At 35.7% G+C, this 19407-nt stretch overlaps 1 protein-coding gene across 1 annotated transcript in view; it reads left to right on the forward strand.

Annotated features, from left to right (window-relative positions):
- The first annotated feature begins 257 nt into the window (after positions 1 to 257).
- LOC113671270 (uncharacterized) overlaps positions 258 to 19407 on the forward strand; it is a 31075-nt gene continuing 11925 nt past the window's right edge. Inside the window, exons 1-28 of the mRNA XM_089200892.1 lie at positions 258 to 432; positions 560 to 657; positions 4696 to 4749; positions 5374 to 5433; positions 5643 to 5764; positions 6982 to 7100; positions 7574 to 7644; positions 7807 to 7880; positions 8383 to 8458; positions 8668 to 8756; positions 9605 to 9699; positions 10757 to 10843; positions 11156 to 11216; positions 12025 to 12067; positions 12419 to 12496; positions 12731 to 12807; positions 12990 to 13029; positions 14084 to 14154; positions 15089 to 15158; positions 15718 to 15799; positions 15901 to 15991; positions 16401 to 16455; positions 16571 to 16674; positions 16988 to 17056; positions 17420 to 17488; positions 17578 to 17662; positions 18331 to 18432; positions 18952 to 19080. Coding sequence (XP_089057018.1) covers positions 393 to 432; positions 560 to 657; positions 4696 to 4749; positions 5374 to 5433; positions 5643 to 5764; positions 6982 to 7100; positions 7574 to 7644; positions 7807 to 7880; positions 8383 to 8458; positions 8668 to 8756; positions 9605 to 9699; positions 10757 to 10843; positions 11156 to 11216; positions 12025 to 12067; positions 12419 to 12496; positions 12731 to 12807; positions 12990 to 13029; positions 14084 to 14154; positions 15089 to 15158; positions 15718 to 15799; positions 15901 to 15991; positions 16401 to 16455; positions 16571 to 16674; positions 16988 to 17056; positions 17420 to 17488; positions 17578 to 17662; positions 18331 to 18432; positions 18952 to 19080 — 2211 coding nt within the window. The 5' untranslated portion in view covers positions 258 to 392. The remainder of the gene's footprint in view (positions 433 to 559; positions 658 to 4695; positions 4750 to 5373; positions 5434 to 5642; positions 5765 to 6981; positions 7101 to 7573; positions 7645 to 7806; positions 7881 to 8382; positions 8459 to 8667; positions 8757 to 9604; positions 9700 to 10756; positions 10844 to 11155; positions 11217 to 12024; positions 12068 to 12418; positions 12497 to 12730; positions 12808 to 12989; positions 13030 to 14083; positions 14155 to 15088; positions 15159 to 15717; positions 15800 to 15900; positions 15992 to 16400; positions 16456 to 16570; positions 16675 to 16987; positions 17057 to 17419; positions 17489 to 17577; positions 17663 to 18330; positions 18433 to 18951; positions 19081 to 19407) is intronic.

Raw genomic sequence — 19407 nt, forward strand, 5'->3', positions numbered from 1 at the left:
TTCACTGACACGAAGTGAAAATGTTATGTTTCGTCGTTAATGATCCGCTGCTCGAGCAAAAAATAGTTCCTCTTGCAATTGTGGTCGTTTCGAGCTTTAAAAATTCGCTTATGCCGAAAAAAACATCGCTAATCCACACAAAAATAGTACTGCAATTTCTTCAAGCGACTCACCTCTCAGGTGAAAACTTTTGAACAGATTTGCCGTGTATCAACCCCTTACCCCACCCTACGGAGTCAATGGGTGACACGCCTAATATGGTAATCACTTAAATGCTTGAACAGGAAGGAGAAGTGAATGTGTGACAAGCAGTTCATATTTTTGCCCGTGTTTAGATTTACCTTAACAGCATTGGGCGCTGGATTTCTCAGCGTATTTGGTCGGAAAAAGTCATGGGGGATGATTCCGCAGAAATAGAGCCCGGTCTTTTAGGTACGAGTGATATTTATAATGTAAAAATTTTCTCACATGCCGCGGCAACTTCCGTCAAGATTGGGTGCTTATATCAGTTTTTCAACGTGAGCTGAATTTGTTTGCGTTTATGCGATCATGTCCACAGAAAATGTACAGTTGGCGATCAGGAGGAACATAGAATTAGCCTTCATCAAGAAAGGGACTATAGAATTCAAGGGCGACCGCTCAGAGGCTAGAATTTTGGTGAGTATTTGTCAAACAAACACGGTGTTTGCCGTAGACCTTAGCAATAGGGTTTCTGAGCATGAACGGTTTCATTTCTCAACTTGAGATATTCGTGTCTCTTTGTAACCATTGTTGCGTGTTCGTGGTCGATTTATGGTTTTGAAATCATAATTTCGTTCCAGTGTGTTATGGACCTTTACTCCGGCCAATTTATTGAGTCAAAACATTCCAGCAGTAGCAATTGTTCTCTTCATAAACGATCACCGTGGGTAGTTTAGCGATCTGTAAAGTTTCTTCCCGTTTGTTGAGACTGGTAAGCAACAGGAAAGCTGATGATATCTTGGTGATTTTATCGAAAACTTAACTCAAGCTTTCGGTTTCTCGGTTTTCGGATTGTTTTGCTTTGTTTCATGGTAGTAGAGGAGATCATCGGCTCTAATCTCGTGATTGCAAACCTAACAATATTACGAGTGGTTGGTTTCGTTTGTGTGAAGTTCAATGTATCCATCGTGGAGCAGAAAAATTCCTTTGAGAAAGATATTCCTCGAATTCAGCGTTTAAATTTTTTAATTTGTATAATTGAACTTTCGACAGTTTTTCGTTTCGATCGCTACGTATGGATTGTTTTGGCAAAATATTGTATGCCTTCAGTTTATTTGATTCGATGGTCAATCAACAAATTATATTTAGAGACGATGATTATGTTAGGTGTGAACTGGAATGGTGCACATTCTTGTACAATATTTGTACCATACTTTAGCGTGTAGGGGTTTATAAGTTTTAAGCAGTACTTTCAAAATAGACAAAATATAGCTTAAGTTTATGTTTGATCTTGTCAATATAAATTATTATGTGAACTTAATGCAGTGATATTGAATGTCTCCAAATCATTCGATTTCGGATGATATAGATCTTTCTCTAACTCTAATTGTGGGACATAGAAATAAATAAAATTTATGTGAATTCTGTGAAGAGTTAGGAGAGTTTTCTTAAACAACTGCAAACATATGTTAACCTTGTTAAGCAGAAACCATGTGAGTGAGTTAAGAGAGCAAGCTTAAAACAAGTTACCCTTCACTGGCCCAGATGCCAAAGTATTTAAAAGCCATACCTACCCCCAAAATTTTTTATTTCAAAAGTTTGAAATTTTCATGTGCAATCTTCTCACTATGGCTTATGTTTGTGTACAACTTTTATTGTGCACCAAAATCTCCAGGGTAATCTATTGTTGTACTAATAATTCTTTTTATGGTAAGAAAATTGAAAAGAATATTGTGGATCTTGAGACCTTGGCTGGTTGAATGAGACTGACTTAACTTTTTCAACTGACCGTAGTCTCTGTATATAGTAGATTTATTCAGGAACAATTTTTTAAATCTTGAGTGTCAGCCAAAAAAAATGATGCAAGTGATAACAGCGAACTGGTATATAAAATTGCTTTCATAATCTTTTATTGTCATACATTTTGTCATTATTTAAGCTCTTGAAAATGTAGGTGATGGGAATCGAAAGTGTGATATTGATCTTAAACAAGTTTTGAATTGTATCTTTATACAAGAGATTTTTGGGCTCACTGTACTTATTTACCATCAATAGTGTTCCTATAGAGAGTGGTAAAAATGTATTCTTCAATGGCATCAAACTTCAGATTTACCTCTAAAAGAGGAAATGGTTAATACATAATGTTACAGGATTTTACAGGCAAGGACAAGTTAAATGTTGTAATTAAGAGTTTCAATAAGATCATCTGGCAACCTGCAAAATTTGCTGTCTATGTCAAGCAAAATTACAGCCTTTTTTTCTCCGAAACTAACATCATTAGTTAGAGTAAAGATGAAAATTCCACTGGCCATCTACTTTGCAGTTGGTTCTGTCTATTACTTAAAAACTTATTAACAGAAGTAATAACTTATAATGGGTTATGAAAATATACATAAATGTAAAGGAAAATTGTCATTGCGGTAAAATGCCGCACAAAGAGTTGGCAAGGCTTGAAGAAGAATTGAGCCTTCATGTACATGGTGCCTGTGTGGGTGTCATTCTATCATTTTTGGGGAAACTATGTTGTATTTCTCATTTAAAAGCAGGAAGAGTGTCTATGACTTTATCTTAAAGCCTTAATCCAATATCTGATTTTGTCAGAAAAGACAGTCAAAACCTAGCATATATCACTGTTAATCTGTTTGTACTTATTATACTTGATTCTCTTTGTTTTGTACACTCTTATGGAGCATTGTACTTTGGGCGATATTGCTGTTAGCTCCATAAACTTGTTAATTTTTCTTACAAAATGATGATGGTACTGTACATAATTATATACATGTATATGTATGCATGTTCAATGTTGATAAATTCTCAATCCTTGAGCCTTGATTTATCAATAGTTTCGAGGATCAAGGATGGATTTTATAAGTGAGAATGTCTACTCACTCTTGAACCATAATTTTCTAGTTAATAAAACACTCTGTTTCATTGTCAAAAACACTTAATTTTGATACTTAAAAGTATTGGTTTACTTTAAGAGACAAGGGGCGTGCAAGCTGAATTTACATATACTTTAGTTAGAAGATGTACTCATATGCTTACAGTCTGTTTACATTTAAACTTCTCCATAACAAGGACAGTTGCTTTTGCAGAGAGCTGACTGATACAGGAAAGAATTGAGTATAATATGACACCTGTTGAATGCAAGAACACTTTTAGTTACAAATGCCAATGGTTTTGTTTAATGATATGACAAGTTCAAAACAACCACTACTTGATTTTTAGAGGAAAATGTGAAAAAAATTCATTTGTAAAACTTTTGCATCTAGGGGGTAAAGATATTTTTTGTGTGTTGAATTTACGTTTTCAAGGGTGTGTTTGTACCATTTTACACAGTATTTTGTTTCAGTTGTTAATAAACTGGTGCTGGAGGAGAGGGTATTTTGGAAATTACACTGCATGGTGTACTTTACCGGCCATTGTTGTTGTGGGGGGAAGGTGGACTTGCAGAGATTGAAGATTGAAGTAAATCGAGAGGGAAGTGATTATTGTAATGAGATGGTTATTCTTTCATCTGAATTTTTTTTGACTAATTTTGATTATCTAGTGAATGAATAATTCAGTTATGGATTTAATGTATTAGAATTATTCCTGTGTCTTGGTGTTAATCTGCCTGAGGGCCTCTTCTGATCTCTGCTTTTACCTTGCATAATAAACTGCAAGGGGACACCCTGGTGTGCAAATAAAAGTATACATAAAGAATTTATTCTGTACAATCAGCTGTTCGTGCATAAAACACGTGTTTTCTATTTTTTTTCCATGGGCTTATTTTTGTGCTTCATTGTCAAGCTGATATTGATCATAATCAGTTCCTTGTGAGAGAACAAAAGGAAAAGTTAATGAGGCAGGTTATTTGTCAACCTGTCCAGTCTCCCATAACATGGCAGGGAAATTTTGATCGAAGCAGAATTTAGTTTTGCTGTGTTTTTTTCTTTTTAGTTGCATGTCATATGAAATTGAATTGATTTGAAATTTATATACATGTAGAGGAAATAGGATAGTTCACACATAGTTGTGTTTAGATACAGTTTAAAGGATGTAAATGTAAATGTGTTTTAATTGATTATATAAAATAATTCTCTGCCACTGCAGAATATGAGATGTCAATCTTCTTTGTAAGAGAACTGATAGGCATACTATGAGTGTGATGATTGGTCTAAAAACCTACTGTTTAGTGCACTGCTAAACCTTTAGAAAATGGAAACATTTAAAGTCTAATGTATAGAAGAAATAGACTGCTCTTCTACTGATGCACTGGTACAAAAGAGATGGGATGTTGGGAGTAACAAATGTGTGTTCTGTTCTCCCACATGGGTTATTACATCAGTAAACTGATAGAAAATGCAGTCTCTTTCTTAATTAAATGATTATTACTGCATCCTTGATGCACTCCTAGTATTTTTTTAGGTGTACCTGTGAGCTATTTTATGGCATTTTTGAATAATTTTCTTTCATTTGCGTGAAAACAAAAAGAACTTGAGTTTTTTTTAAACAGTCCTTGTATTTTTTCAGGCTCTCTCAGCCCATCGATTCTATGTACTTACCAGCACCAAGAATGGCTGCAAGGTAAAACTTATATTAAGGATGGTAATATTTTTGTTTTTGTCATAACTTACAACAACAATAAAGGTTCATTAGAATTCTTGTCCTCTTCAATTCCTCTCATGTCCATTAGGAAAAATGTACCACAAACTGTTGATCTGCTGAATCAATCTGGTCTTTAAGAAGGAAAAGAGTTTTTCTGAATGCTTCAGTGGCATTATGATAACTGAAAAATTTAAAAATTGAATTGATATGTTGTGAAAGAATCATTCAATTATTTTGTTTGGTCAAATATTATTTTCTTTGTAATAGTCCATTTTACAGTTGTGTGCTTGGTTGCTAAGCCTTTGAACAGGAATGAGGCTAAGCGTGATCTAATTGTTATGATACAAACCTTGCTGCTTTTCAAATGTAAATTACTTTGTAATTATACTAACAAGATACTGGTCTCTGTCACAACATGGTCAACTTCAGCCTCACTCCAAATCAAAGGCTTGGCAACTAAATACACAACTGTAAAATGGCTTATTAGAGTTAATGAAATATTTTGATGAGTTTCAATTAAATGCATATTGCATATTGCAGTCTTAGAGCCATGACTGAGCATGAAATGCAGCTTACAGCTACTCTCCCTCTCTATCTTTGTAGGTGGATTTTAGCATGCATGTTTTGGAAATACAGAAAATTGAAAGTAGTAAACCTCTCTTGGTAAGTTGTTTTCAGAAAGGCAGTTACACAGTATACTAGTTACTAGACTACTACTAGTGTACTCACTACACTACTTTTTAAATACGATGTCAAATCCAGAATTAATATATTCTATAACTGAATTTTTACTAGGTGCTGTTTCCAGTTAATATCCATGTATGATATTTTGGTGTTTTGATACAGTGAAACATTTGATCATTTTATTTCAGTTGACAGTATTATGTGGGGAGAAGCCAAATTATTTCAGACTTTTTCAACCCAAAGATTGCACAGAGATTATTGCTCACATCTTGGTTGCTCTCAAATCAAACTTTCCATCGGGTAACCCAGAGTAAGTATTATTATTATATTATTATTAGATAAATATGTACTGAACCCTTTCCAGCTAAGCATCAGTATGCATATTCTCCACACTGTTCTCTATACATTTCCTTTGATATCAACAAGGAGAATTCATTTAACAATCAAAGTTTCTTAGGTTGGCAATTACCGTAAACATCCATGTATAAGCTGCATCCGTAGATAAGCTGCACCCCCAATTTGTAAGCGCAGAATTTGGAAAAAAATAAAAACAATACAGTCTGAAGTTTCAGTGGAGTTGTATTGCTACAAACAATCAAGGTTTCGAAACACCGACAGAGAAGTTGTGGCTATCTTTCACATTTATTAAGTCTAAAGAAAGCAGAATTTCATTTGTCATACCTTCTTTTTCATTGGAATTTACACCATCTTTAACTTAAAATGTTCTTTCCATCCGATTTTTCAAGATTATCACTTCAAAACACACCATTAAGTTGAAATTCCTTTGGCATTGAAAAAAAACCAAGTGTTTAGTAGCCAAGCTTTAAATTTGGGAGGAGTCTGGGTCTGGGCATGAACATGAAGCATGCCCACTGATGCAATCATATCAGTTTCTATTTCATTAATTGATATTACAATACTTCAGGTAATTTATAAAAGATGCTACTGTTCTTCACGTGAACATTTGATATAGTCAGTGTTTATTATTAAAAGCCATAAAAGTCCTCGCTATCGCTATCTCCAAAGAGATTCTCATAGCTTTCTGGTATGTATCCATCGATAAGCTGCACCCGTGATTTTTGGCTTCAATTTTGTGAAAAAAAGTGGGGCTTATACATGGACGTTTACGGTATTTCTTATTTATTCTTATGATATTTATGAATGTTGGTGAAAATGGCTGTGCATAGATTTTAATTAGTAATTTAGTATTATTAACTGAGTTGATAATGTAAATTGGCCACAGTAAAGAGTTTAAAAGCTGATGTTTCAAGTGTTAGCCCCTTGTCAGAGTGATTGGAGGAATTGTGGGTTGTGTGAGGATTTATATGCAGAAAATAGAGCTATGCTATTGGTGGGAATATGGTGATGAGAAAACAAGAATAAATTAATTGAATGAAAAGCGCTTGTTGATACTGTGGGGAATAACAGTGCCGATTTGTGAGGTAAAAAAGTGTGTGCTACAGTTTGGCAGCTTTCCATATATAGATTTGTGGAGGTATAAATGTTGTTCTTAACACAAACTTACAGCCGTTCTCTGAGGGTGACATATGGACCACCAGAAGAGAGTGACATGAGGCAAGAACAGGTGACCACACTGGCCAATAACCTGCGGAATTCAGGAGGAGATGTGGAGATTGGACCTTGTGGTGAGTTGTGGTGAATGTTTATTTTTGATAAATTGTGAGAGGTTCATGGTATGATAAATTTAGGAATTAAAGAAATGAGGTCAAAAGTTTACTGTCAGTACCTTTCACTATCAGTCCCTGTATTAGCATCACACGTGCTGAAAGGTTTGCTGCACTCTATGTCACTGATGCACTTGTGTGCATTTCAATATTTTTAAAATGTAATTTAGAAAACATAGGTAGTTGACTTTCAGGAACATCCAGCAAAGCATCTATATACCAACAGCCATGTGCATCTCCTTGCATCAAGGGATACAGTAATGTTAATATATTGCTGTTATTTGATTATTAGTTCTAAGATTTTTGCAATTTTAATTATAAGTATAATCATGATTTTGGTTAGTTTTAGTTAGCTTTTGTTATTATTGTTGTTATATAATAATTACTGTGCTGAATCTACCTACTCTGCATTTTCTGTATGTCTCTTTCTGAAGGTGGATTTTCTAAAGTGTATGTGTCAATGTGTGATTTCTATGGCCAGCCACATCTTGAAGAGGTTGTTTGGGTATGTATTTATGGTGAATAAAATTGGTAAATAAAGATGGCATTTATTAGTTTTTTTGGTCTGAGCATTTGGCATTGGTGATTCTGAGAAATACAATGTTCAATAACAGTGTACATTTTGATCAGTTTTAAAGCTTTTTATGTTTTCTTGCTGTATCTGCAGGATATTGACACAATTTACTTATCACTCAATACCAAAGAGTTGAACATTCAAGACTTTGATCATCTTGAGCACAAGTAAGTCAGCTGTTTTGTAATGTGTAACATGGTTTGTGCAAAATATCTGTTCAAGTCCTTTGCAAAGGACAAAATGCTGGCCATAAATTGCATGATACTTCTACTTGTCATTGAACAATCATAATTTTCAATGTTTTTCTCATATGACCATTTCAGACATACATGTCACTCTTAAAATTCCCAGTGCTTTTGATAAGGGGGTGTATTCCGTAACACCCGTTGCAGCTGAGCTTACTCAATGTTATGTGTTAAGATGTTGATTGCTGTGATGTTTTACTTTGCCACATAACTATTACACTGATATCTCCAATATAACGGTTTCTTCAAAACGTAATGACTGCTCTTGTTTTCATTCAGTTTCTGTAGTGGGTCTACCTCTGTGATTCTTGTTAGTTGTAAGAATTATCTGCTGCACCAGCATTTGCTGTAGCTTCCATTGTGCAGTAATTTTTTTATTTATGATCATTTCTAATTACAATAATATTATTCTTTAATCTTCCAGGGATTTGGTTCCTCTTATTTCAACTCTTGAGTATAATGATTGGTTCACTAAAGTGACATGTGACTCACATAAACTGGTATGTGTTTGCAAACATCTGAATTGATACTGTAACAGAGAGAATGGGAAACTTAGTCTTGAAATACATGCAAAAAGAGCTCACAATCTTTCAATGAACCCAAACCATCTTCCAACAAGGCTGTATGTTTTCTTGTCTGGAAAGAGTGGTAAATGGCTTGTTTAACTTTAATCTTGTTTACAATTTTTGTTAAATATTCCTTTTATTAGGGATCAGAAGTCTGTGATGCCATTTGCAAAGCTGCAAAGAAGTCTACAACAGTGGAAGAACTAGTACTTGATAGTGCTGGTTTTGGCAGGTACATAGTAGACTGAACATGGATGTAGAATAATTTAAGATATCAGAATTTGATTGTTGTTTTATTGAAATGCAATCTACTGATTATGGCCACATATTTTCTTTACAATGTAAGGTTTATATAAGGGCAATATAGATAGTTAGTGGTATCATTTATTGTGTGGGCTACAGCTACCTTCGTTTCCCAATGGCTTCATTCAACCTGGTTAGAATGTGACCAGAAACAAGTTATACATGTAGACCAGATACTTGGCTAATCTATGCTAGGTTATATGCAAGGTGGTAGACCAGCAACGAGACTAGAACAGATGTCAGACTACGTGTTTGTTTGGGGGTAAAGTGGGTAATAAACTAGACAAAGCCAGGAGATAAGACTAGAATATAATTTTGTAGACAAGATTACATGTAGACTAGAGAAAAGCCTAGACCAGAAACCAACCAGGTTATAATGATGATAAGGCTTTACTAAACTAGAGGAGATATTAGACCACATATATTTATGAACTACCAGATGTGAATATAAGAAGAGATTAGGTATTATCAGACCACACTAGACTAAGCTGAACCAGACCAATATTAACCAGCAACCAAAGGAGACTTGGCTATAGGTAGTGTTTGACAGTAGACCACAGTGGAGGCAGGAAAAGAGGCAAATTAACCCCAGTCAGTGATTGCAGATCATCAAGGCTATACCAAACTACACTAGAGGCTTGCACACATGTAGAAAAATGCATGACTTGTAAATGTATGTGAGAATGTTGACCTTGTAGTTACCATTCCTTTGTTTTGATTTTCCTGGTCTTTCCTGAACTCTGCTTTATAATAGTTGTTCAAATTGTGACCTTTTAGGGATCATTGTCAGAAACTTGCATTGGCTCTCACATCAAATCCCAAAACAGCTTTGCACTCCTTGAGTTTAAACATCAACTCCATTGAGGATAGAGGTTGGTTTTTAAGTCTTTGTTGATCACTTTATTATTTCATAACATGTCATCAATCATAGCTCAGTCTTTTGCAGGACTGCAAAATAATGATACTCACTGGCCATTGAGTAAGAATTATGTCTCAGTTGAACGTAGTTGATAAATTTGATAAAATTAATCTGTACCTGTACATGTGGACCATGGTGGATATTTGTTATTTGAACTGTTCCTAAGGGAAACTCCATCTTTAGGACATGTTCTAAATTTGGCAATGGCTTGATCTTCCTCTTTGCTGATGCCCCCACTGCCCCCCCCCCCCTTCATTAAAACATGATATATACTATATAGCATCTTAACGTTCAGTGTAAAACATCATTGCTTTCAAATGAATTGCGATCATGTTTAGTAAATGACATTATTGGCAGTTTCCCAAAACTGTTTAGAATTTCTACTTTCAGAGTGCCCGTTACTTCCAAAACGGTTGCGTCTTCCTTTAAAAATTAAATTTAAAGGCATATGCTACATGTTAATGTGATTCTGTTAGAGGTTGTCTTCATGATACAGAATAGATATTTAGACCAACATGAGTTCGCTTTGGTTCCCTCTCATAGCTCATTATTCATACATGCACATGAGAAAATGACATATTATTATTATAATTGTGACAAAGAAAAGAAAATATTATGTGGTGGTGAGTCATATAGTGCTAGTTCACCCTGGTTGCTGCACTAAAATGAGAATTTCAGTCTGGCACAAAATCTTTTAATTTTTTTATGTGAGCAAAGAAGACCTACTTGTCTTTGTATGAAACCAACTTCCTGGTGGACTGAGACAGGTAGTTCACATGCAGTTTTTGCCAATGAATTGTGCCTTTATCGGTTAGAATGAGAGATGAGGAGAAAAAGATTAACTCATCATAAAACCAAATCTAGTTTTCATCTTGGTTAAGAACTTGTACCAGTGTAGATTTTTTCCCTGTAGACACCTCCTTGAACTGTATATAGACATTTTGTCAATGATTATTTGTTATAACTGACTAAATGTTTGTTAATTTTTTGTTTTTCCTTTGTTTGTAAAGGTTTAATACACTTATCTGGTGCATTCAGTAACCTTCCTCATGGTTTGGTTTTTCTTTCTCTTGCCGACAATGGAATCACATCAAAAGGTAGATATTTAAATATGTAGAAACTTGGGTTTGAAATATTTTACAAGGAACCTTGCTCAGATTCACAAGTGCCTATACAACTTAGCTAGCAAAACTGTTCATACTTTTATTTGCACACTGCAGAGGTAAAAAGCTTCTTTCAACACCACCATGCAATTACAGGCAATCTAAAACAAAAAATAAAATGCCAGCTCTTTCATGTCAACTTCCTCCCCTCCCTTCTGATGCAGTTTGCCAGTGCTGAACCCTTGATCAATCTGCAAAGAAGAAACATCTTTCATTGACAGGTTTTTCCTCTTTTGTATTTTCCAGGAGCTTATACTTTGGGTCAGGCCCTAAAGACAAGCAAGTATAGTGAAAGTTCATTGCAAAGGTATGTAACATGTGCTTTAACAGGTGAGCAAACCTTTTTGTTTAATGAATGTAGTTCATGTTCTTCTGTTATTAAATCATTTGTAAGTTACAGAACCTTTTTAATCTTTTTAAAGGGGAAAAAATTAAGGCTTGAAAACACTTTGAGATATCAAGTGACATGATTTTTGGTAAAAATCCTAAAACTGGCTTGAATTTGTTATTAATAATTATTGTATTAAAATAAATCTCATTAAGCTGTTTTGAAAGCAGCTCACATGAAGCAGTTTGTGGCAGAGACTTTTTAGCTACTTGTGCCTGCTGTGTTCAGTCTTATTTTAGGTCTGGATGTGAGCTAACCCTAAGTTTTACTTCAGATGTTCTTTTTTTGCCTATTTGTATAACTATCTTTTCTGAGTTGATGATATCCTCACTCAGTTTATGTTCTTTCAGGAACGACATTTGAAATTAGACATACATTATTTTACAAGTAGTTTTCTCTGGGGGAGACTTGGTAGCTTGGACTGGACTGGACTGGACTTTGGATTGAAATGTTTGGGTTCATGCCCCTTCTCACATTGTCTCTCTTTAGCCAAGCATATAAATGTGTTCTGGCTAATTGTTAGGGGGTCCTGACAAATTCCTTGTGGTATGTGCAACAGACTAACATTCACACTAGAGGAGTAGTAAATACATTTAACTCCTACTGGCCACTCCATGCTACAGAGTCTGCTGCACTGATAAGCTTCAACAGTGACATGAGTCTGTCTTGTATGCTGAATTAGTATTACTAATATGTTTGTTTTTGTATTGTTTCTCTGGTCATGTAGACTGGATCTGAGCAAAAATCCTCTTAAAGCAGATGGAATTGCTGTAAGTTTCTTTCTTGGGATTTTTAGATTCCATGTAGTTGTTTGACTCTCTGTAATAATGACTTTCATAATCAGTGTCCTTTAGAAGCCCTGGTGGCCAGGGTTTTTTACCAGCTGGTCCTTGTTTCCTATGCAGGGGCCACTCACATTAGACCAAACAGTTAAAGACCTTTATTTAATTAAAAAAAAATGTTTTCCCTTGTTGGCTGCTGTTTCTTTTACAGCTGGCTACTAGAAAATCTCAGCAGAATGCTGCATACGCTATCCTATCTGATTCTGACATTAAATGCATTTAGCATAGGAAAAGACTCCAATAAATTCTTACCTGAAAGAGTTTTTTCCTCCTTTGTAGGGTTTGTGTGATTTCTTAGCCAAGCCAAATATGCTGACCCACTTGGATCTCTCATCAACTGAATGTCCTCTTGACCTGGTAACAATAAATTATTATTTTTATTATTTAAACATTTGTTTTGCATATAATCTTTGTCCTTTTCCAGTCTTATGAACATTATCTGACTTATGTGAGTCTATTTAACATTAACATTACTCCAGTGGTGTTTTTCATTGTTTCATTGATTCCATAATCATTCCTTACTGGTTAGCCTGCATTTAGTTGTATTAGAATTGGAGTGTTTCCTAATGATGGAATTTTCATCTCTTCCAGTTGTTTGGTGCTCTCATCCGAGGCTGCCTTCGACACTTAGCAACCATCAACGTGGCTGGTAACAGCTTTACCTCGAAGTAAGCAAATATACACTGTAAGCTTATAAGTAAGCAAGATAAGAGACCATATCAAGAGCAATGTCTGCCAAACTAAATCTGAGAGATTGAAACTCAATTGGAATTGTGCAATTTTTGTAAATTTAGCTGTGAATTTAATATTTTGTTGTTGCTAATCAATCTGTTTTTTAAATTTTTCACAGGAAAACTAAAGATGCAGTTGTTCCACCTTCATTCAAAAAGGTAAGATCACTGTTTCAGTTGTACATGTTGCTTTGAAGTTGGACTTAAAACTCCAAAGAAGTGAATGAAGGGAAAGAGGAATAATAAAGACAATTTGTATTCATTACTGTGGAAATGTTTGATGCACCTTCACATCACACAGTGTACTTTTTAACCCTTTAACTCTCAAAGGAGATTACACCAATTTGCAATTGAGTACCAGAAGTAATCTGAGATTGCAGTTGTTTTTGCTTTAGTTAACTCTGTGATTGGTGCAGAAAAATCGCACCACTCCCTTAACCAATCACAACTTGATTGCCCACATTTTCCCGCGCTTGAGGCAGTCTGGTAATTTTGACTTTGAGATCTCATTGGCTCTTCAGGGTATTTTCCTTTCTTCTGATTGGCTGTTTTGATTACTTTGGTTTTGGTTTTTTCGACTCTCAATGGAAAGTTGCACGAATCTGTAAAAGCTCCCCACACTTCACCACATTATTCACACATTAGAAATTAAAAAGTTATCCGTAGGAGAGTGTTGTCGTGTTAGAAGACTAAATTATTTTCATTTAATTGACAGCAACACCTAGAAGGGAGAATAACTTTTGAATATGGAAAGATAGAATCCCCTCGTAGAGTGCATTTCAATTGAGTGTTGTAGAGCTCATATGAAAGAAATCTCAACAGCCCAGAATTAGAGGAAAGAAAAATATCACAAAGGGCTAATGGAAATGATACACAAGAACAAGCAAACTGCTGATAGAGTGGGCAAAAATGGGTGACCTAGTTGCACTTTTTTTTTTATCTGATTAGTTGATATTGTGGAGGAAGTTCTCCATGCACCAAGCAAAGTAAAGCAAAATCAAAACAATCCTTACTGTTACTGATATTCAATTTAAAATTGCTGTAAAATTATTTGTTTGCCTTCTAGTATGCTACTTTTTATAAAACTAAAACTCTAAATCTGGTGTGCTCTGTGTCATGATAAATATCAATGTTAAATTCTTTTGTTTGTGGCATCCATGATCAATTTCGTTGGAATTGTTTCAAATATTGATGTTGGTTACTTTCCTCACAGTTTTTTAGCACCTCCCAGGCTCTGAAATGTTTGGATGTATCAGACTGCAAGTTACATTCTGACGCCATCAGGTCAGTGTTGATGTAATGATAAGAGGAGTATTACTGAGCCCACAGAACTTTGGAAAGTATTTTCATGCTATTTGAAAATTATCAATTTGGGAAGCAGAGATACATGTAATGCAGTTATGAGGGCGCTTTCTAATTGCAAATTCGGATATTCACGAAAGAGAGACTCGATATTCCAACTTTAACTTAATTTGTCCGAAGTATTCAAGAAAGACTGAGCGAGGGCGAACTTTTATGGTTAGGACAATAACGGAATGGAACCCTATAGAGTAAAGCACATGGAAGAAAGTCTCTTTTGTTAGTTTCAAGAGCAGTTTATATGAGAAATTTTCAGAAAGTGACCAGAAAGGTTCCTCACCATTTGAAAGATGATTTTGAATGATATTATTTTAATGAAGAATTTTTTTATCTATTTTTAATTGCCGATAGGATACTTATTTTTAAATTTTGAATCTTGTGATGTAAACAACTTTTAAATTCTTTTACCGATTTTTAGGTGTTTTTGTAGGGTAATGAGGGCAACGAGTTCATTAGTGTTTTTCTACTACTGTCAAATATAACCCTTCGAGTAAAACATTATTTGTGCCTTATTTGTTTCACTCTACGGTAGTTCTGATTTGATTTCTGGACCTGGTGTCAAATGCGGTCGTAGTTCATTGTTGGCTCTTGGCCTTTCTCTGAAAGTTTTTCTTGTTCCCCAAACACCAATACCCCCGTTTCAATTTGACTTGGAAAGGTTGTATTTAGAACCACTGGGTACATGTGTGTGATGCCCAACTATGTTGGGCATCACAACTTGTACGTATAGATTAATGAATTGATTTAGTTTGCAAAATGCACGGTAAAATGTGGTTACATTGTCGTTATAAAAAGGATTACAAAATGTTTAGGAATTATATTCTGCCATTATTTCAATCTCTTTCCATATCTTTTGTAGAGCAATTCTTGAAGGACTACGTGCAAACAGTTTCCTTTGTGATGTTGAACTCAACTTAAGCAACAATGAGGTATGCTAAGTTGGAAAATCATGGTTGGAGTGTGAGGTTTAAGTTTTGATTTTTTGTGTTTACTGTTTTTCTGGTAGAAGGTTATTTTTGTTTGTTTAAGTCGTCCATACAAGTGGTGAAAATTTTTTGCAAGAAATGTTGACATTTTACTGAACATATGTCAGTCAAGATTTGATGATATTAATACAAAAATTGTGACAGAAGACATTTTCGTCGCCTGAAAATTATTCAGAGCGCTCTTCGCTGCCGTTTCGTACAACCAAAAGCATTGCAATTACGACGGCCAATCATAACAAAATAAAATGTTACTAGGAGCCAATGAGAGTTCAGAATAAACTCGTGTAATCTGCGTCATCCGAGAACCGCGGGAAAACGCGAGTTACAAAGTCGTTATTGCTTGTAGCCTTACATTCGATTGGTTGAGGAGTTGATGTGAAATTTCTAGACCACTCACAGAGGGCAGTGACGCAAAACTAATTCAATCCTGAAATACTTTTAACTCGTTATTTCTCCTTACAGTGATGTAGACCTCGTAATGGTTATATCAATTTATTTGCAGCTCAGAGGTCTGGGGGCGAAAGCCATAGCAGACAATATAACTCACCTGAAATGTGTCAGCAGGCTGAACATTAGTGATAATGGTGGGTATTTATGTGACTGATCCTAGCTTTACTTCAGCGACTAGATCCAAGGTGAATTTGCTGACCTGAACAAATATTGGAATTATCTCCTCTAATTTCAGGATTTGATACCGAGGTAATTCCGATTCTCGAGAAGCTGTCATCAAACAAGACATTGAAATATCTAAACTTGGGACAGAATATGAAACAAAGGTAAGTTATTCACGTTCATTATAGGGAATACGGTGATGTATTGTGTTCGTTTTCCGCCAGTTAAAATGATTGCCCTGAACGTGCGAGAACAGCAAAATGTTGGTTTGTTAAGAAAGAACTTCAAAATGCGAGGATTAAACAAGAATGGATGAAGAGAATTGAAACGGATTGGAAAGGACAAATTTGAAGGTTCAAATCTTAAAGGTTCTCTGCTGTGTCGGAATGTTTTTTCTTTCTCGCCGTTAACATTTCAATTTGTATATTTCTCTCTTGTTAAACTGTAGAAACTGTTTGCTCGTTTCAGTAGCGATATTGTCCAAAGCCCCTCCATAGTCATGTCTACTTGAACCTTTGGGTTTGTTTATGTGATCCCTGTTCGATATTTAGTTCTGTTTCCTGTGTCTTTCAGGAGCTCATCTGCAATTATGGAGGCATTGGTGCAACTATTATCTGAAGAAAATTCAGTGAGTCAGAAAAACCAAACATGCAAACAAAGTAACACTGATTGTTTGATTTGATATCTTGGTGCAGAAATCAGTGACATTTCCCTGACTTTTTCTATTGTTTTCCTTTTTTCAGCATCTCGAGTCAGTCTCGTTAGCCGAGTCCAAACTTAAACATGACATCATTCCGTTACTGGATGCTCTTGGAACGAATGAAACATTGACAGAACTTGACATCAGGTAAAACCAGCAGCCTGGTTAACCGAGCATAATTTTATATTTCTGTCTCAGTACCGCGAAAAAGTTTGAGGAACCGAAATTGTGCTCTAACTTACACGCACCGACAGCTTTTCAAAATTTGCCACTGCTTGCAGTTTACGAACGCACGGTTGTCCATCTAAAACACCCGTCGGAGGTTGTTGACGGAAAGGTTTCTCAGTATTGATCACCGTTGAGAAAGTTTTGTTCTTCTCAAAAGGTTAGTTAATAGTGTTCGCAAACACAGATAATTGTAAGTTAAAATTCACCAACACGGATTGTGCTTGTTTTTCAGTGGAAACCAAATTGGTGACGAGGGAGCACGCATTCTGGCTAAAGCTCTTCAAATCAACACCAAACTAAGGTGAGAAATGACGTCAGCGTCCCACTTTCCCTGAGCTTTGCTGAAATCGTCGCGCCAGACATAAGATATTTGCCAAAAAAATATTAAGAGTTCTATCAACAAAAATAAACCCATACACCAAGGTTTCCTTTCTTGATGGAATCGGAATATGTTGACTGATGGTTTGGCTTGGTCAGTTGGTAATTGTGATTACATCTCTATCCATCGTCAACCATAGTAAGCTAGCTCTTTCGCCGTATGACATCCTCAGTGGTGCTTTTCTGCTTCTACAAACGACTATTTTGTATGCAGCTCCTTCGTAAAGGCCGTTTATCGATAACTCGATTGTTTAAGGATAAAATAAAATACCTTGGAACATTTCAGAACGCTTGACTGGGACAAGAATGGAACAACATACAGGGGATTTGCTGACATCGCAGCAGCCTTAGAAAGGTGAGTATAACTTCCCACAAGATTTGTCTAGCGTAATTGTTAAACAGGATTAAAGAAATGCTGTTCACGTCTGCGTTTTTGTATTCTAGCAATCACACACTGCTTTCTATGCCGATGCCTCTTCACGATGCTGCGCAGTCGCTCAAACCACAGACAGAGCAGCACTTAAGAAAGGTGAATATTAATCAGTGAACTTCCAGTAGATTGCTTTTTATTACAGGGTCGAAAACTGAACTAAGTTATCTAATACAGCCTATCGGAGTGATGCAAAATGTCACATTCAGCCAATGAAAACTCCAAGTGAACACGTGCAAATGGCGTCAAGCGCGGGAAAACGCAAGTGTCCAAGTCGCGATTGGTTTTGGTTTACATCAGATTGGTTGACAGAGATATGCGATTCTTTTGTAGACCAATCAGAGCGCGTAGCAAAGTGGAAGTAGCACAGTTCGTTGGTACTTCTGACACTCGATTTGAAAATTGCTTCAATTTTACATTCCTGTACTTTATGTTATAACGCTTTTTAAATTGGTTTTCAAAATCGGTAAAATTAAATTTCGTACGTGTTTAACAAGAAAAGTGTTGTGTTCTTCAAACGCGAAACGACTCCACTTTAAGAAAAGACCTTTAATACACAACGACAAAACTGTAACTGACAAGAAAATTACAACACGTGGTTTGGAACGAAAACGAATATTAATAGATTCCTTGACAGTTCTGGGTTACGTAACTCCTGCGAGGTTTAAAGTTAATTAACATAACCAAAAGGAAGCAGAGTATTTCGTGGATGTTTTTCCTTTATAGTAACGTTGAATTTATTGATATCATAATGTATTTCGTTGCAGATCGAAAAATTGTTGCTGAGGAATCAGTCTCCGCACAAAGTAGTTACAGAACAGGCCTACAGATTACAGCAAGGCCTGCTGCTCACCTCTACACAGCAACAGGTACGTTAAACAAAAATTGTTTTGCAGTTTGAAGTAAAGTCACCTCATGTTAAAATATATGATCGATTAAAATTTGCAGTATCACTTTAAAAATCCCCATATCCTCATTCACTGAATTGATGAATCTCACATTTCGGTGGAAGTAGGAAAAACTTGATAGCCATGAGGGAGCTCTCTGAGGTACAACGACAAACTCAAATCAACATGTGTTGGAGGTTTGTTTTTCGAAAGGGGCATAACTCTCCTTCATGCAGAGAGATTTAACTTGGTGATATGATGTGCATATCTTCTCCACCCAAAGCCATCCATGTTCTTTCTTCGCTTATTTTCTCTTGTATCTTTTCTGACTTTTCGACCCAATATTTTCAATGCTTCGTCATGTGGAAAGTTATTTTTCACGCCGCAGAAAAACGACTACAGATATTGTGAGGTTTCTTTTTTGAGAAAACTAGTATCAATTGTCGGTCAGTTGATGTGTTTATTGGCTCCATATTACTTATTATTCCTCGACTTCCCCAGATGGTGGACCGACTTGTGGTGCAGTTACAGGACCTCGTGAGCGCGCTCCGATCCTCCCAGGAACCAAATGTTAAGAATGAGATTAAAACTGCCAAAAATTATATACAGGATGCAGACAAACTTAAACAGGTTTGTTCACTGTCAGATTTCTCTTGGTACAATTGCGTAATTGGAAAAGTGACAATTTTTCTTGCATGACACGGTCGATAATGAGAAGTTATAAATGTTTTTATGGTAGATATACTATACAACAAATTTCCACGATAATTGTCGCTAGCAAGTTTTCTAAGTAAAGTAAAGACTTTAAAGAGCAAATAAGGCTTCACAAAAGAGCGCACTTCGATACAGGTTCGTAAAACCGAAAACCAGGGAATCAATATTTGAAATGTGACTGGTTGAGATGACAGGGGGAGTTTTCTAAACCAATCAGATAGCGAAGTGGGGCAAAACCAAAGC

This window comes from Pocillopora damicornis, chromosome 3 (genome assembly GCF_964200805.1).
Source record: "Pocillopora damicornis chromosome 3, jaPocDami1.2, whole genome shotgun sequence".
Lineage (NCBI taxonomy): Eukaryota > Metazoa > Cnidaria > Anthozoa > Scleractinia > Pocilloporidae > Pocillopora > Pocillopora damicornis.